This window comes from Stenella coeruleoalba, assembly GCF_951394435.1.
Source record: "Stenella coeruleoalba genome assembly, chromosome: 17".
In the NCBI taxonomy this organism is placed as follows: Eukaryota; Metazoa; Chordata; class Mammalia; order Artiodactyla; family Delphinidae; genus Stenella; species Stenella coeruleoalba.
Genome location: NC_137163.1, coordinates 35126505 through 35144143, shown reverse-complemented (window position 1 = coordinate 35144143; position 17639 = coordinate 35126505). Strand labels below are relative to the sequence as shown.

The 17639-nt window shown below is 43.9% G+C and overlaps 1 protein-coding gene across 1 annotated transcript in view; it reads right to left on the bottom strand.

The window, feature by feature from the left end:
* The window catches only part of SNX31 (sorting nexin 31), a 62815-nt gene that overhangs the window by 17883 nt on the left and 27293 nt on the right, over positions 1 to 17639 (bottom strand). The window contains exons 6-9 of the mRNA XM_079901925.1: positions 14509 to 14599; positions 13459 to 13546; positions 10084 to 10153; positions 1788 to 1880 (exon numbers count right to left, since the gene is read on the bottom strand). Of these exons, the coding sequence (XP_079758051.1) occupies positions 1788 to 1880; positions 10084 to 10153; positions 13459 to 13546; positions 14509 to 14599 (342 nt within the window). The remainder of the gene's footprint in view (positions 1 to 1787; positions 1881 to 10083; positions 10154 to 13458; positions 13547 to 14508; positions 14600 to 17639) is intronic.

The following is a 17639-nucleotide window of genomic DNA, read 5'->3' as shown; positions in this document are numbered from 1 at the left end:
AGCAGAACTTCACAAACACTTAAATAATGCTGGTTTTATAGCAGTATTCTCAGATGCTTCAAGAGAAAATCATTTGTTAACTTGAATAATGGTTCAATATTTTTTCAAATGAAAATAACCCCACACATACCCTGTCCCAAAGCGGTATAGACGAGTCTGACAAACAAGACGTATTTTAACAAAAGAAATGGCCTCTGCTTCATTGTGTTATCTTTTTTTATTCTTTATATTTGGCCAACCACTAAAGCATTGATTTTGAACAAAATGCAAAGAAAATTTAGAGGACTAAATTCATACACTCGAAGTGAGGTTTTTAAAGACCACTATCAAAATATTATGATAAAATCAGGTAAAACATTCAACATAGAAAATAAAATTTAGGGCTTCCCTGGTAGCGCCATGGTTAAGAATCCACCTGCCAATGCAGGGGACACGGGTTCGAGCCCTGGTCCGGGAAGATCCCACATGCCACGGAGCAACTAAGCCCGTGTGCCGCAACTACTGAGCCTGCGCTCTAGAGCCCACGAGCCACAACTACTGAAGCCCGCAGCAGAGCCCATGCTCCGCAGCAAGAGAAGCCACCGTAATGAGAAGCCTGCGCACCGCAAGGAAGAGCAGGCCCCACTCACAACCAGAAGAAAGCCCACGCACAGCAATGAAGACCCAACGCAGCCAAATAAATAAATAAGTAAAACATTTTTAAAGAAAAGAAAATTTGTTTTGTGGCAAAAATACAAATTTTGGTAGAGCAAAGCAGCATGGTTAAAAACGGCATTCTTACTAAATTAAGAAGTTTATAGAGCAGAAATGTCCTTAAAATTGGTAACTGTATCCGAAGTAGTAGCAATATGCTGTCCATCAAAATAGAAGCTGTAATTATAAAAATTTACAAATACACAGAGAAACTGAACTTCAAAATTTCTCAGACAAAGCTGGGGTGGAATACTAAGGGGGGAAATACTAAATCATGGCAGTGTATGCTTTTTCTTTTTTGCAGCTCATCATTAAAATTCTCATGGTAGATTTTGAAGAATTACTTTCTATATCAACCTAAGTATAAATGAGTCCTCTAAATTTGTTGGCATTTTCTTCAAAATCAGTGCTTTGGTGGCGAACACTGGTTAAGTATAAAGGATAAAAAAAAAAAAGACAACACAATGAAGCAAAGGCCATTTCTTCTGTTAAAATATGACTTGTCAGACTTGTATACACTGCTTGGGGGAATGTGAGTTGGTACCATATTTATGGAAGTTTTTAAAATGGACATTTAGAAATATATCCTAAAGAACAATAGAACATGTATTCAAAGACAGAGGATGTTGGCTGCTGTGTTCAGGGACTTTCAGCCAGGAACCGTACCAGGTGTTGGGAACACACAGAGTATGTATAAATTAGACTCAGCCCTGGGCCTCATGGTGTTTGCTGCCAACGTGATTTATAGCGGCAAATCCTGGAAACAACCTGACTTCCGATAATAGGAAATCGGTTGGCTAAATGATAACATAACTATAAAATGGAATACTCTGTGTCATTAAAAATGATATTAAAGGTCTATATTAATGAACCTGGCAAAGGACTCACAATATACTGTCTGTATTTTTTAGAATCTTTAAACAATAAGCCTTTATTAATTTTATGAAAAGAAAAATCAATGAAGGTATTCTCATTTTTAAAAAGGCCCCATTTTTAGTGCTTCACGGGTTTACAAATTACAGAAACAGCTCAATTCCAGTCTGTTTCTTTAACTACCTTCCAAGGGATTTCTCTTGGTGCAATATTTCATTCACCTTAGCTTGGTTGTCTTCTTTCTGGAGAGCCTCTAATTTCTGCCTCTGCACCTCTGTGGGTTTGGCCCATTCTTTTTCAATGTCCTGTATTGCCTTAAAACAATATAAGTTGTAAAATTAGCAAAATTAACAGAAATGAATTAATCTGACAAAAACATACTCGTGTATGAAAGGCTATAAAAACAGACCCAAGTGGACACATATAAGGATTTAGCATGTTATAAAGGTTACTTTTTAAATTAGTTGGATATGGGAAGCAATTTCTCAATGGTTTGGGGACAAGTGGTAGCACTTAGGAAAGAAAATAAAATTTGCTCTTTCCCCACACCACCCAATCCAATAAACACAGATAGGTTAAAGATTCGAATGTAAAAACCATAAAAGAACCAGAAGAAAATAAAAGGTATTTTTATCTGATCTTGTGCTAGGAAATACCTTTCTAAGATACAAAGATAAAATGTCATATAAATGAATGTATAATTACATAAAAATATAAAAACGTCTGTATCTAAAACCACCAAGAACAAAACTAAGAAGCAAATGGCAAACCAAGGGAAATGACTACATCATATGTGGCAAAGACTTGATCTTATTTATGTAAACCAACAGTAAAAATGTAAACATCCCTAATAGGAAAATGGACAAAGGATACGTATCAGCAATTAATAAAAAGGAATTCCAAATGACAAATATAGCTTGAACCTCACTAGTAGTCAAAGAATCTGTTTGCCTCTCAAATTGGCAAAGACAAAACATATATATAATATTCAGAGTTGGCAAGGGTTTGGAGAAACAGGAAGTTTCATATAGATCTGATGCAATTTAAACTGGTAAAATTTTATGGAGGTGACTTGGCATATAAATCTAAAACCACCTATAGGCATGACAAACATAGACGTGGGGAAAATGTACTGATAAGGCTATTACTACTATTGTTTGTAATACTGAAAATTTTCCAGCTATTAATAGTGGCAAACACATGTATAGTGCTTACTATGTGTCAGGCAATGTTCTAATTGCCCTAAAACAAAAGTCAATCCCACCCCCTCCCCCTCTGGTAACTACTAATTTGTTCTCGGTATCTATGCATGTGTTTTTGTTTGGTTTGGTTTGTTCATTTATTTTATCATATTATTTATTGATTATTTCATTTATATTTCAGTGAAATCATATGGCATTTGTCTTTCTCCATCTGACTTATTTCACTCAGCAAAATACTGAGTGAAATACAACATGTCCATCCATGTTGTCACAAATGGCAGGATTTCATCTTTTTCATGGCTGAGTAGTATTCCAGCCAAGGATTGCTCAGAGCCACCAGAAGATGGAAGAGGCAAGGAACAGAAACTTCTTCAGCACCCTGAGGGGGAGCATGGTCCTGCCAGCACCTTGATTTCAGACTTCTGGCCTATGGAAATGTGATAGAATAAATTTCTATTATTTTAGTGCTCCTCCCCGCCCCCCCTGCATAAAGAAAAATGTCAACCCTTACAGCCACCCTATGAAATAGGTACTATTATGAAATGCCCAAAAATAGGTGATTGAGTTTAGGTACAACCAAATAATAGCTTATGCTGTCATTTAAAACTATATAGAATATTTAACAACATGAGGAAAGTCTGTGATGCATTGATACATGAAAAAATGTCAAGTTACAAAATAAGGGCATAGTAGTAGATCGTGATTTTTTTTTTTTTTTTTTTCCGGTACGGAGGCCTCTCACTGTTGTGGCCTCTCCCGTTGCGGAGCACAGGCTCCGGACACGCAGGCTCAGCGGCCATGGCTCACGGGCCCAGCCGCTCCGCGGCATGTGGGATATTCCCGGACCGGGGCACGAACCCGTGTCCCCTGCATCAGCAGGCGGACTCTCAACCACTGCGCCACCAGGGAAGCCCAGATCCTGATTTTTATAAAACAAAAAATATATATAAAACAAAAGCCAAAAGACCTTGCATCCACACTTAGGAGTCAAGAAAATGGATGTACATATGAGCGAAATGTAGTATATGAAATAAACACATCAAAAAAGTTGAGTTTATACGTATGATCGATTTAAGATTTGGGATGATGTTTACTTTTGTTTTTGAGCTCTTCCATATTTGCATATTTTTATAAGATGAAAACAACCTTACAATTGAAAAACAATTTAAAATGAATATACTGTTAGGCCCTTTTTGCTCAGCTTTGGGTAACTGCCACCAGCTAGTGTTCCCAAACTCCACCTCCCTGATGGGCTGTTCAGTTCTGTTTCCTAATCTGCACTGATGATTTAAGCAGAACAACACTGGTCTTAAAGAGAGAAATCACCTGAAGACAACTTAAGCCCTCAGCAATTTCTTCTGTACTCTTCCCTTCTTTTCCTGGCACCCAGCCTCCCTTACCCCTTTATCCCGCCTGGCCCCAGGGCAGGCTCTGAGATCAGCTTTCCATCTCATCAGCTGCATACACTTAGCCTGTGCTATGCTGCCATCATGCTTTAAAGGAGTTTTCCAGCGGTCCTCAGGCTGTTAACACCTCAAGGAAAGAGCCTGAGTCCTTTACCTCAGTGTATTTTGTCCAGTGTCTTACATACAGCAAAACTGCAAACAATTCTTTGCCAATTATCAGCACTTATTTATATCTTAGTCTGAATGTAAGTCTATGTGTTATGTCCCTCGTATCAATGAAGGACAGGTTATGCCTTTTCTCCAAGAGGAGAAAGAAAAGCTGAATAAATTTTTGACGTTGTTCTTTAGGTTGGAGGAAAGGAGATGGATTTAGAGAGAAGAAGAATAACTACTATTTGTTGAGAACCTGTTTTACATAAGTTTTCTCACTGACTTTTTCCAAACTGTTCTGTGGGTTAGGAACATTTACCCCCATTTTACAAATGGGTAAAATCAAGGTCCAGAGAGGTTATGACTTTCAAGACAACCCAGTAAGTAAGTGGCAAGGGTTGGATTAAAACCCAGATCTGACCACTCCACCAATCCCTCCTCCTATTGCCCAAGACACTGAATTCTGACCATGTAGGCTGCTACACACCCCAAGGCTTTCTCCTCATTGCCAACTATTCTCAAAACTGAACCTAGATACCACACCAGAATGGAACCAGCATGGGTATGAAGAAGAAAACACCTTTTTCTTTCCAGAATTCTACTTGATCTTAGAGCCCTGTAAGGACGGTTAGAACAGGGCAACGACGTCAAAGAGAAACGTGGCTAAAAATACAAGGCAAATAGCAATCATGGCGGTTAGTATGTAAGTACTAACCAAAGATACATCATTCATCATTAGAAGATCTGGGAGTCTCAAACACAGAGATTTACATGTCCTACAGGAGAGGTAACATAACTGTTTTTGTTTTATACCTTTGAAAACCTTTGCCCCTGATTATGACTTCAGAAGTCATCACTCAACTGTATTATATACAGTACCTCACTCCAGGCGATGAGAGAGTCAAGTTTAGATAAATGTCTCTATTCAGTTATATGGTTCCCCGAAGACTGGCTGATGGAGACTCATGCGGAACCTAATTTTTAAAATTGCGTGAAATCACGTAAGTCAAGGTTTTCATGAGCTTCAATCACACATACGCTAGTGCCCTCTGCAGAGGCTTTTGTAGTGAGAAGTGGAGAGCGCAGGCCTTTTTAAACAAGGCATCAGCCACTTGGCTCTGGGTGTTTGAGGCTGAGCAGAGCAAGGCCAGGGATGTGGGAGCAGATTGGGCCCATACAAGGGCACTGAGCCATGGGGGTATTGGGAGGCTAGTGGTCAGCCCACACTCCCCGTATCGTACCATGGGCCCTGATGCAGGGCTGGGCCTGCCTGCGGGAAGGGGCACCTTTTCCTAATGTGCACAAATTGTAAATGGGCCAGTGGTGGCCCTGCTGAATGTAGGCCCAGAATTGACTGAGCCTTCAGTATTTTTTAGAAAATCCAGAAACTTATACTTTTATACGCAATCTTCCATTTTGTTTAAAATGTCAAATTTTAAAAGAGAGGGGCTTTCCTGGTGGCGCAGTGGTTGAGAATCTGCCTGCCAATGCAGGGGACACGGGTTCGAGCCCTGCTCTCGGAGGATCCCACATGCTGCGGAGCAACTGGGCCTGTGAGCCACAACTACTGAGCCTGCGCGTCTGGAGCCTGTGCTCCGCAACAAGAGAGGCCACGACAGTGAGAGGCCCGCGCACCGCGATGAAGAGTGGTCCCCGCTTGCCGCAACTAGAGAAAGCCCTCGCACAGAAACGAAGACCCAACACAGCCAAAAATAAATTAATTAATTAATTTAAAAAAATTTTTTTTATAAAGAAGGAGGAAGGAAACACCTTGCGCGAGCCCACTTGGCTTGTGGGACATCACTGGACACGCTTGCTTTAAAAAATATTGAGAGTATTCCTTAATGGTTAATTATGATGGCACTGTTATTTATCAGAACTCCTCAGAAATTTTTCCGTTAACTTTTTATTTTTTTTTTTTTGCGGTATGCGGGCTTCTCACTGCTGTGGCCTCTTCCGCTGCGGAGCACAGGCTCCGGACGCGCAGGCTCAGCGGCCATGGCTCACGGGCCCAGCCGCTCCGCGGCATGTGGGATCTTCCCAGACCGGGGCACGAACCCGTGTCTCCTGCATCGGCAGGCAGACTCTCAACCACTGCGCCACCAGGGAAGCCCTCCATTAACTTTTTAAAAGGATGATTGCTTCTCACTCACATATCCTAAGCACCCAGGACACAGTCTGTGCCCTTGGCCATTCAGTGTCTACCTAGGGAGATAACTATGTGAACCAGTATTCACAATACCAGGTGCAGGTACCATAATGGAGGGCAGAACAAAATACCATGGGGGTGGGGAGGGGGAAGGCAAGTAGGCTTCCCAAAGGAGGCAGCACTGTGGTTCCCTCCCTCCTGCTGGCCTGGGGCCCCCTTTCCATTTCTCAGTGGCTCTGCTCGAATTCAAGGAATGATAATGGCACAGGTTATTATGACATCAACTACAGTTTTTTGAAGATTTTGCCAGGCAAAGAGCTAAGGTTTGAATGTCAGTCTGTTAAAGCTGGAAGAAAACTTACTTAGAGACTATTAGTTCAGCCTCATCGCTTCACAGGGAGAAATTGTAGTTCCAGTTCTAGAAGGATGAAGTGACTGTACCAAGGTCACCCAGAGAGAGAGAGCCAGTGACAGGTCACCCAGAGAGAGAGAGAGCCAGTGACAGAGCAAGGGATAGAATGCGTTTTTGAAACTACAATTCAGTGTGCTTTCCATGAAGCCATCTTTCCCCCAGCTACGAGAGGAGGAGACACCATCGATATCTCTCTGGTTTACAACTCCTTAATGAAGACAGGTAAATATCGTATTATGATGCTAGCAGTTCTAATTCTCACTACTCTGTATCCCTGGAAACCATGCCACAGAAACAATATTAGAATTAGGTGATGCATTCTCAATGAAGGATGTGCTGGCAAATAAACCAGACACTAATAATGTATCATAATAACAGCAAAATACAGTGGCGCAGAGCCTCAGTAAACATTTAAAATGGTAAATTATGTTCCAGCTCATGTAACAGGGGTGTGAGTACACTGAACATGGGTATACATGGATCAAAGTGGGATATGAAACGAGCTCAAAACTATATCCTAGCCATAAAAAATACCATAGTGAACATTAACTATTTCATAAGTGATATTTTGATTTGCCTTCTTAGAATTTAGAAGATTTTTGTGGAAATCATTTACTAGATGGTCTTGGTCTCTTAAAAAATCACCTAAGGAGAAATGCGTGTTAAGGTTGTGAGTCCTGTGACATTCTGGCTGCTGGGGTCTGCTGTGTCTGTTCAGTCACATACCCAGGTTCTCTGCCCTGTGCTGAAAAAGCCAGGGTCCCTGTGTGGAGTTGGTGGTCTAGTGGGGGAGATATATACACAAATCATGCTCTATTTTGTCAAGCTGACGAGTCCGTTGATTTTACAATACAATGGTCTTGTGTGACGCTAAGAAAAAACACTGCCAATTGAATTATAACACAGTGCCATGTGGCAGTCCTGTGCAGTGCATGAACTGCTCATGCCAGTCTCTCCCGGCTGGTAATTGCTTTCATTTCTTCTGAGGCATGTGGCAAATTCTCTCCCCTTCAGCAGCACTACTCAGCCTGTGCTAGGCAGTCCTTTTGCTTAATCTTGGTATAAAACGGATCAGTTTCCTCTCTCTGGGAAGAAAAAGCACCTGGTTGTTGCTTTGCAAGAAAATGTGAAACATGGAACTGCGGTCATTTCTTCAAAGATGAACATTTGCTTTTCCAGTATAAAAGGGAACACTGCCACCCACTCTTTGCCTCTCTGTGTAAGCAATAACTCCCATTCCATGCAGAATCATACTCTATGAAGTAAGTTTAAATGACAATTAGACTCAACACATATGTCAACAACACACCTAATCCAACTAAAGGGAAAACAGTATGAACAGCTATGTATCAGTTAGCTATTGCTGCATAACAAATGACTCCAAAATAAAGACTTGCTTAAAATAATCCAATTAAAGCAATGTAATTGCTTAAAACAAAACCAGAAGTCACCTAAGGAAGTAAGTGCTTTTCCTCTTCTATGCTCTTTCGTAAACCAAAGCATCAAAATCCAGCCTTTCACTTTTTTGCTACAACCAAAGTACTGCAGGAGGTTCTATCAATGTTTCCTTGTCCCCTTGCAAAGCTCATTAAAAGTAATGTCTGACCCGACACTTCTCCCCTCTCTTCAATTTTACCTCCTTAGTTTATGAAAAGCCACAGAGTACAGCAGCTTAGAACTGCACTACATAAAAGCCACCTGCAAATGTGTTAAATCCCTTTTCTAAATCCTCCACGTCTAAGCCTACTCAATCCTTTGTCAGCAAACGTTATTTTTTCTTTTTCTTAAAAATGCAGATGGTACCAACTGCCTGACAGAATTATTATGAAGCTTAAATGAAACAATGCATTTAAAACAGTTAGTACTATGAGGGGCCCCCCAGGAGGCTTAATGCTAAGGTCATGCTGGGAATAGTTCTAGTTTCTGGAGATACAGCAGTGAACAAAATAAATTCCCAATTTCATGGAGAAATCATTCTAGTAGGGACAGAGACAGTAAACAAAAATGTTATATATAGTGGAATGGTGGAAATGCTAAGGAGAAGATAAAGCAAGTACGTCAGCATGTGGGGTTTAGTCTGAGGGAATAGAAAACCGTGGGAGGGTTTAAACAGGCCAGGAGTTTGACCCACCATTCTGCTGCTTGAGAACAAACTGAGGGATAACCTCATGGAACACCTTAAAAGAAGTTTCTAAACCTCCCTCCCACAACTGGCAAACCAGGCCTGGGAAAGAATCAGGCCTCCGAAGATGCTGCCTCATGAGGGTGAAGAGTGGCGGGGAGCTGAGGAAGCAGGCAGGAGCTGAGATGGGGGTAACCAGTGGTGCAACACAGAAGCAGCCTCTGCTGAGCACGGCTGAGCAGAGCCTTCACCACATTAAGTCGGGCAAGGAAAGGAGGCCAAACTCTAAATTTACTTTTCTGGAGACTGAGGGGCAGGGGTAAGGCAGGACCGACTACATAATTTGCAGGGCCTAGTACGAAATGAAAATGCAGGGTCCCTTGTTAAAAAATTAAGAATTTCAAGATGTGACAGCAGAGCATTCAACAAGCCTGGGGCCGTCTGAGCACGGAGGGCAGGGGCAGTGCAGCCCCACAGGCCATTTGCCCATGAGGCTGGCCCCGGGGGCGGGTACGCTACTTGTTGGTTTAGGGAAAAAGAAGATTATGCTAAAGTGAGATTTAGGGACCATGCGTGACTTTAAATTAGCAGGGATATCCTTTCCCTTCTCATGTAAATTAGCCTAGGTGATGGAGTATCAGCTGCCGCTTCGGAGAGATTGTTAGAATGGGGTAGAGTTCTTTTCCCTCTAAACTCTACTCCTTTAAGAATATTCATCTATTTATATTCCACTTATTCAGTTACTGTGGTTAAAATATACATAACATTTATCATTCTAACCATCTATAGCTATACAATTCAGTGGCACTAAAAACACTGACAATGTTGTGTAACCATCACCACTCTCTATACCTAAAACTTTTTCATCATCCCTAGCAAAAATTCTATACCCATTAAACAATAACACCTCCCCTTCTCCCAGCCCCGTGTAACCTCTATTCTACTTTCTGTTTATATGAATTTGCCTCTTCTAGGTATGGAGGTAGAATTCTGAACTGCCACACGGGTTCTGTAATGTTTTCAAACTCAAAAGGCCTATAGTATCTGGTGTTCTGATAGCTCTTGGTTCGCCTCACCTGCATGTAGATCAAATCTACAGCTGCTCTGCAGTCCATCAGCCTGGAGTCGAGGGATGGGTCCAGGTACCTGCATGATTCAGGAGCGTTCAGTTAATTCATGAAACGGCTAATCGGCACACCTGGGAGTACATGCTCTCTGAAGTGGTGGTCCTCGACGCCCTAAACCAAGGCCCCCTCTTCTAGCAGAGCCACAACCCTCTGCTTGCCTAGTCTTCAACTGTCCTCCCATCTCTTCTGTTTCCTATCGTCCTCATATTGTAAGCTTACCGGGTGGGCTCTGAGAATAGAAATGCAAAAAAAAAAAACAAAATCTTGAAGGGAATGGTGCACATCACTGTTCACACCCAGCTCCCCTCTTGGCCACCAAGTCTTCACGCCCTCTCCCCACCCGCAATTCCTGGCATAACGATCTGCCCTGTACCCACATCTATATCACTGCTCGGTGCCCAGGCCACGTCATCTCTTGCCTGAGCTGCTCCGGTGACCTCCTCACCAGACTTTCTGCCTTGGTTGTGTTCCCTCAGTCCCACACTCCACATTCTAACTGGAGTGGTCTTTCCCAAGTAACTTTTCAGACTCTCATAGTCCCAGGAGTTAGAGCATTTATCCTGGTTGCTCCCAAGACCCCAATGTCATTTCCAGTTACATCTCTGGCCTCTCTCCCCTCCCCCACACTCTACATTCCAACCCTGTTTTCTCTTCTCTCCCTCCACCCCAAAGACCACCCGCCTCAGCAGCCTGCTTCCCAGCCTTACCCGCCTCTCCCACAAGCTTCATCCTCATGTGCCCTCCTCTGGTCCCTCCTCCTCAAGTCTGTGTTAGCAAACCCCGCCCCCCCGCCCCCCCGCCCCCCCCGCCCCCCCCCCCCCCCCCCCCGCCCCGTGCTTCCTCAGCACGCTGAGTTTATCCTGATTGCTGCTCTGATCAAGCTGATCTTGACACCACGTGTGAAGACCCCTTAGATCAGTGCTGGGTTCTATTCAGACTTGCCCCTCTGGACCTTGGCAAAGGGACTTGCAAATAGCAGGGCCTCATGTCTGTCTAACAACTCTAGAGTCGTCAGCATGAAGTGAAGTTACACGTACTGTGTGAGCCCAGTGGCATGCTAAGGACCGACAGAAACCACCAAGAGAGGGTGTGCCGGGGCTGGTCTATCACCAGTATGAAGGCACAGGTGAGCAGAATCAGGGCACTCAGCAGTGGAGGGGGCAGAGACAGTGGGATTGGCACAGACCAGGAAAAGGATGAAAATGTCGCTTGAAGATCAGCTTCATTCTAGGGGCTGGGGAGGAGAAGCTGAAGTATTCCTCCCTGTATTCCACTTAGCTATTTCACCCCTTCTCCCCAGGTGCCCTGTGTGGCAGAGAATAGCCACTGTTGCACCAGAGTTGGAGAACTCCCAGACCCACCCCAGACTGCAGCCCTGCGAGGCGGGGGCAGGTACCCTCTGGTCTGGAAGGAACTATAGCATCTTTGGAGAGATGCACCAGGGAATTCACAGACAGAGAAAAATCCCTAAAACTTGACTAGGTCTCACTGCGAGGCCTCTCCAGCTGGGAATCCCACAGCTAGTGTTAGTCAAGCGAGCCTCCCTGCTCCAACCCAATAAGACCTCACTCTGGACAGGGGGCCAGGCACCTGCGTGATCCTTTCTCCAGGCTCTCCCCTTCCAGTGACCTCATCCTCAGCTCTAACAGCTGAAGTGGGACCTCCTTTCCTCCCAGTCCCCAGGAGCAAAGGCAACCTGCCCGGATCTGAGATACAGGCTGGTGATGGGGTAGACATTTTGTCTTGCACTTATGATCCAGAAGTTATCTATCTAATGAAGACATAGGCAAAGCCCAATTTCCAATTCAAGCTTCGAGGTGAGGGACAGAATCCTCATCTCTTCTTTGATCTCAAGTTCTCTGGAGAGCCCATGGACAAAACAGTCTAAGACCCAGGGATTTGGGGGGTGGTGGTGGTTACTATTATCATCATAATTATCATCAATATAACAGTAATAAACATGACCAAAAGTTATTGAGCATATAGGATTACTTCATTTAACTCTCACTATAATCCTATGAGATAGACCCTATTATTATTATTTCCCATTTTACAGATGAAGAAACTGAGGCTTAGAGAGCTTGAATAACTTGACTAAAGTTCAGCTAAACCCTGCGGTTCACATACTCAGATCCCAGGAACAACTATGCTTAGTCACCTGTTATTAGGGGCAGCTTCCAGAAGAATAACTACTCTCTAAACTCTCAGACAGAACTGCAAACTTTTCCCCTTCTCAGGGCTCCATGCCACAGGTTTTGACCATTTCTCAGAACACTTTTGAATAGCAGTATATGAACTTCTAGCCTTGCTGGGAATCTTCTTCCAAAATTCAAAGCCACAGCCTGGAGCTCTAGCAAGGCATCACAAGGTCAAGATATCTACTATTCCTCGATGTCAAAATGCCTTTCTTTAAAAACCTCTGTGTTCAGATTACAGATTAACTGGGCTGGGCAAAGAGTGAGCCAAAGAAGCAATCCAATACAGCCACAGTAATAAACATTGGGAATTACAGATTCATTCCCCCATTCCCCCATTGTTATTTTGTTTGTTCTTCAGAGGACCCCTTGTTTCTGACAGAAATAAAAGTATTTTCTGCAAAGATACTGCAGATTTTTTTCCTAGATTGTGTCCTATCAACCGAGGAAAATATGTCTGGCTCTAGTAAATAAGCATGTATTGCTGGAATCCTTTAGGAATATAAACCAAATACGTAGAGTTCAAATTCACTGTGGGGGAATTCCCTGGGGGTCCAGTGTTTAGACTCTGCATTTTCACCGCCGAGGGGGGGTAGGTTCAATCCTTGGTCGGGGAACTAGGATCCCACAAGCTGTGCGGCATGGCAAAAAAAAAAAAAAAAAATTCACTGCAAATCAGCTGAGTCCACTCACTCTTTGCCTTCAGGGAATACCACAGTTCAACAGATAAATCAGACTTGCTTGTAATCATCAACAAAGTCCTTCAATTAAATACAGTCAGTCATCTATTCCAGAGCAAACACACGACCTATAATTCCTCATCATTACCTGCTCCAATCCCCAATCCCCCTACCCACAGCCTTACCTTTATGGCTGCCACCCTCATGATAATATCCCTCAAGCTTTTAACTTGAGACCAGTGAAAGTCATCCTCAACATCCTGTTCTTTAGGACAAATGTTCTGGTTCATTCGCTCCTTTCTCCTCTTCATTGCTTTCCTGGACCTTCCCCAAGCTCCTGAGCTCCGTGGAGCTGTCAGGCTGTGAGCTGGATGTGGGAGATTCTGACAAGCTCTGATCTGCAAAGCTAAGATATCCTGAGAAACCTGTCACAGTAAAAGCTTACTCACCACTTCCTGAGTCCAACCTTGAAGTTTTCCACTTCAGAACTGCGAAGGCTAACATAAGGGAGTTCAAAGTCCACCAATTTTTTAATGACTAGAGAAAGGGAAAAGAGTCTTATTGGTTGAAACAGCACAGATAGTTTTCATACAGTGCAGTGCTTTAAAATGATAAAATAGAGCATTACTATTGGAAGAATAATTAATACTGTCTTATATTTATATGTAATTTTTAACTTTCTGAAGTTCATTTAAAAAATAAGTAGCATTTGATCCTCATAAAAGACCAATGGCTTGAGTAGGGGACATTTTCACTGTGATACAGATGAAGAAACTGGGATTCAGAGAGGTCCAGTGCCTTCACCAGCACAGCACAGCTCCTGGTGGCCAAGCTAACTTCCACCTCCAGATCACCTCTCCACAGATTCTGAGGACATATGTAAACTACTCGAAGACAACTGATACCATCTCACAACAAAAAAAAGTTGTAATATCTAGAAATGCACTGTAGAGAAAAGCAAAAGCTATATGAAACAATGTCATTGGTCACTATCTCACTGCATGTATGTATTTTTAAAGAACCTAAGAACTTATTTATATCATCCACATTTCATAGCAAATATTCCTTAACAAGGAGATATTCCTTAACAAGGTCTGATGGGATCTGCTGATGCCCGGAGTCCAGCACTCCATCCACAAGGGGGTTGTGGCGTGACTGGAGAGCAGCCCCCAGCGTGCAGGGATAAAGGTGCACCGGACAGCAGCGCTGGGGCTCAGGAGGCACAAGAGGAAGTGTGGTTACTGGAGAGAACTGATGTCTTCTTCCTGACCACGCTGCCCCTCTGGAGCTGCTCAGCCCCAGCTCACCTTGAACAAAGGCACAGCCCGCATCCCCAAATGCCCGGTTCGGGGGCCGAGAGTCGTAGTAGAGACCACACACTGGGGCGTTCCCCTGGGGGGTGACTGGCCGCTCAGCTGCAACCCCGCACCTCCTGGCTGAGTGCCTGCCCACACCTGCCCACCCCATCTCAGGCTGCCTGCATTTCCTGCTCTCCTTACCAGACAGCTTGCCCTCTTTGTAAGACCGAATGAGAAATAGTCCAAAGTATCCCAGCAGCTCCTGACACAGTCCAATTTTGTGTGATACCACCTTTAACCGAAGATGAGAAAAAGGAGGGAAAAGTTAGGAGTGTCCGCCTGTAAATATCAATAAAAAGAGCTTTAAGGGGCCAGTGGAGAGTAAGAGAAATCTTTCCCGAATCTAAAAAAGGTATATACTCATTTTAGAAAATTTAGAAATTTTAAAAAATTACAGTGAAAAAAATAATAATCAGTCCCCCCAACAATAGACATGAACTGGCCCCAGCTGAGACTGGTTTGTCCCATCTGGGATAAGGACTCGTCTCCCAGATTGGTTTGGGCTCTATTGTCCACTGGAGGGCAGTAGCCATTCTCCAGGATCATCAGCCCTTCTGTAATACCTGCCCCTGGGGCCCACACTCCAATTTACCTTCCCTGGGGGCTGGATTACCAGATATTGGGAAAAGGGATGTTCCCCACCATTGGCTGGCATATAAAAGTGTACAGGCTAACGTCCGCCTATGACACTCCAGGCCTGCTTCTCTCTGATGTCTGCTGTGATGCTCAAGTCTAATTCGTGTGGCTTTTGCTCAGTGAAACCTCAGATCCCGGGCACAGGCTGCCCTCATTTCATATTCCTCGTTGACCTTTACCTCAAACAGCTTTCATTTCAACACCAGTGTTTTCGTTTTTACCAACTGGTCATGAGGCTGTAATCTCTGAACATTTCACATCCATTCACCCTCCCTTAGTAGGAACACTCATGCTTCCACAGGCTCTTTCCCTCACTGCTCTGCCAGCCCACCCCCTCTTTAAGGCTGGGTTTCTGGGTGTTCTCTTTGCATGCCTAGTCTGAATTCACTAGATCACCTCTGCAACCCTCTGCGCGGGGGTCCACCTGTATGGCTCTGTGCGTGAGCTGACCCTTTGACCATGGCTCCAAGTTCTCAAGGTGGCAGTTGTACGAGGCTGAAAGGGGAACTTTCTTGTCCGAGGTCTGTAAATTACCTTGGGAGACAGTCTGATTAGGTGGATGGTATGAGTAGGTGTTCTCAGTATAGCTCTGAAAATAAAGAAGAGCCTGGGAACTTTTCACAACTTTTCCTCAATGTTTATCCCATTCTCCTTTCTACCTTACTCTCTTCCCCATGCCCTTGCGAAACAAAAACAAAAACAAAGCAAAGCAAAACCCTGGACCAAAACACAGGGCACCTCTGTGTGTGGGGCTGAGTGTGCCCCAGGGGTAACAGATTGCAAAGTCATCTTCTCCTAGAGTAAATATGAACCCATGCCCACTCAAATTAGATTTCTCTCTTCTCTGACTCATTCAGTGAAAACAGCAAGCTTACATGCCAAGGAAGAGAGAGGAGTGGGAACGGAGACACTTTCTATAATTTATAAAGACATAAATACAGACACCTTTCGAGGACAAGAAAGCAGTACAAAAAGAGACACAATAGTATTTCCTTCTTAGCAAATGTCAATGATGCTTCAAAACACGAACACCACCGATACAACTACATTAGCACAAATGCACAGAAAGCAAAAAAGAGATTTTAGTCTGTTCCTGGTCCTTAAAGAGCCCATCAGGAAGGCTGGAGAAGCAAAGTGAGCGTGGTGACAAGTATGCTTGAGAAGATACGGACAATAATTTTTAAATACAAAATGTACGTTACATTTTTATGTCAGCTAGAGCATTTCCCAGCCCCTGGAAGAGAATTCACATCTGTGCCTGGCCAAGTGCTCGCTTTACCTTATACAGAAACTCCTTTACTTCATTTTACCTCCAGTGCTAATGATGTCCATGCTATGGATTTGAATTTCTCACGAGCCAATGTGATGGAAGAGGGGAAGTACATTTTTCTGAGGTTAATGTACCTCATTCAACTTCTGCTATCAGTTACAAGGGGAACTGGACAAAACAAGTGGCACTGTGGAACCCTAGACTTACTGCCCTACTCAATACTTATTCAGCACTCCCTCTAACATCATACTAATAATGATAAGAACCATACTCGCCACTGCTGATGGATTGTGAGCTCTTGCTATAATTACTCAGACATCATTTCAAAAAATTAAATAACTTACCCAAACTCACATGGAGTAGCTCTGTAATTTGAACCTGGGACTTGTCCTAACCCCAGCAGATAGGAGACCCCATACTCCCACCAGCAGCCAACTTCAGCTACAGTTATGTCTAGTTTGGCCGGCGAGCCCAGTGTGTGTAAAACATGTCAATAATGGTGTCCTTGGGCAGGGCAGCTGCTCTCCGGTTCTCTGTAGGCCCAACCATTTCCAAATGAGCTTATATCCTACAGCTGCACCTCTGACTTACCTGCCTGGCCACAGAGTACCTGAGTTTGTGGTCCCTACTCTCACTATTACTGTCTCCTCTTTCTATTATGTGTCTATCTCCCACTTTGTAAGTCCAGGGAGGGCAATTTAGGGAACTGCGTTTTGGGGTCTCTTGGTATAAATCCACTCAAGTGTTAAGCATCAAGGGCCCTTGACAATTTCTAGAAAGATCATTCTAGAAATCAGTACAGCTTAGCAAGACTGGAAGCAGGGAGATTAGTTTGGGAGCGGCTAGGGGCGTGGGGATGAAGAGGAGAGAGACTTGGGTTGTAGTGTCAGTCGGATTTGGGAGGTGAAGGAGGAGGACCCTGGGTAACTTCTCAACGGATGGCCTCAGCAACCAGGTGGCTGCTGATACCGGGCAACCAGGTCACAATCCTGGAGCCAAGAAAAGGGTGTATGTAGTGACTTTAGTAGGAAGAAAGGTGCAAAATAATCACTCTCGAGCAGAGCAAGATCTAGAGAAGGAGTATTTCCTAATCTGGGGACTCAACCAGGAGGGCGTAGGTGGGCTCAGATCTCCAGGCTGGGAAGGGGAGCCATAATGCAGGAGGAAGGTCCCACAGTGTCAGGTAGAGGCGGGATCAAGAGCTGGGAGCCCAGCAGGGAGTACTTCCGGTCATCGGCTCAGAAGGCGGCAGACACCAGGACCCTAGCACGAGAAATTTCCCTCCTTGGAAAGGTCCTAGAAACTTTCCGACTTCCTCCTGTTTATAACTTCTTATTCTCCCTTGAATGTTTCTCTGGATGATTAG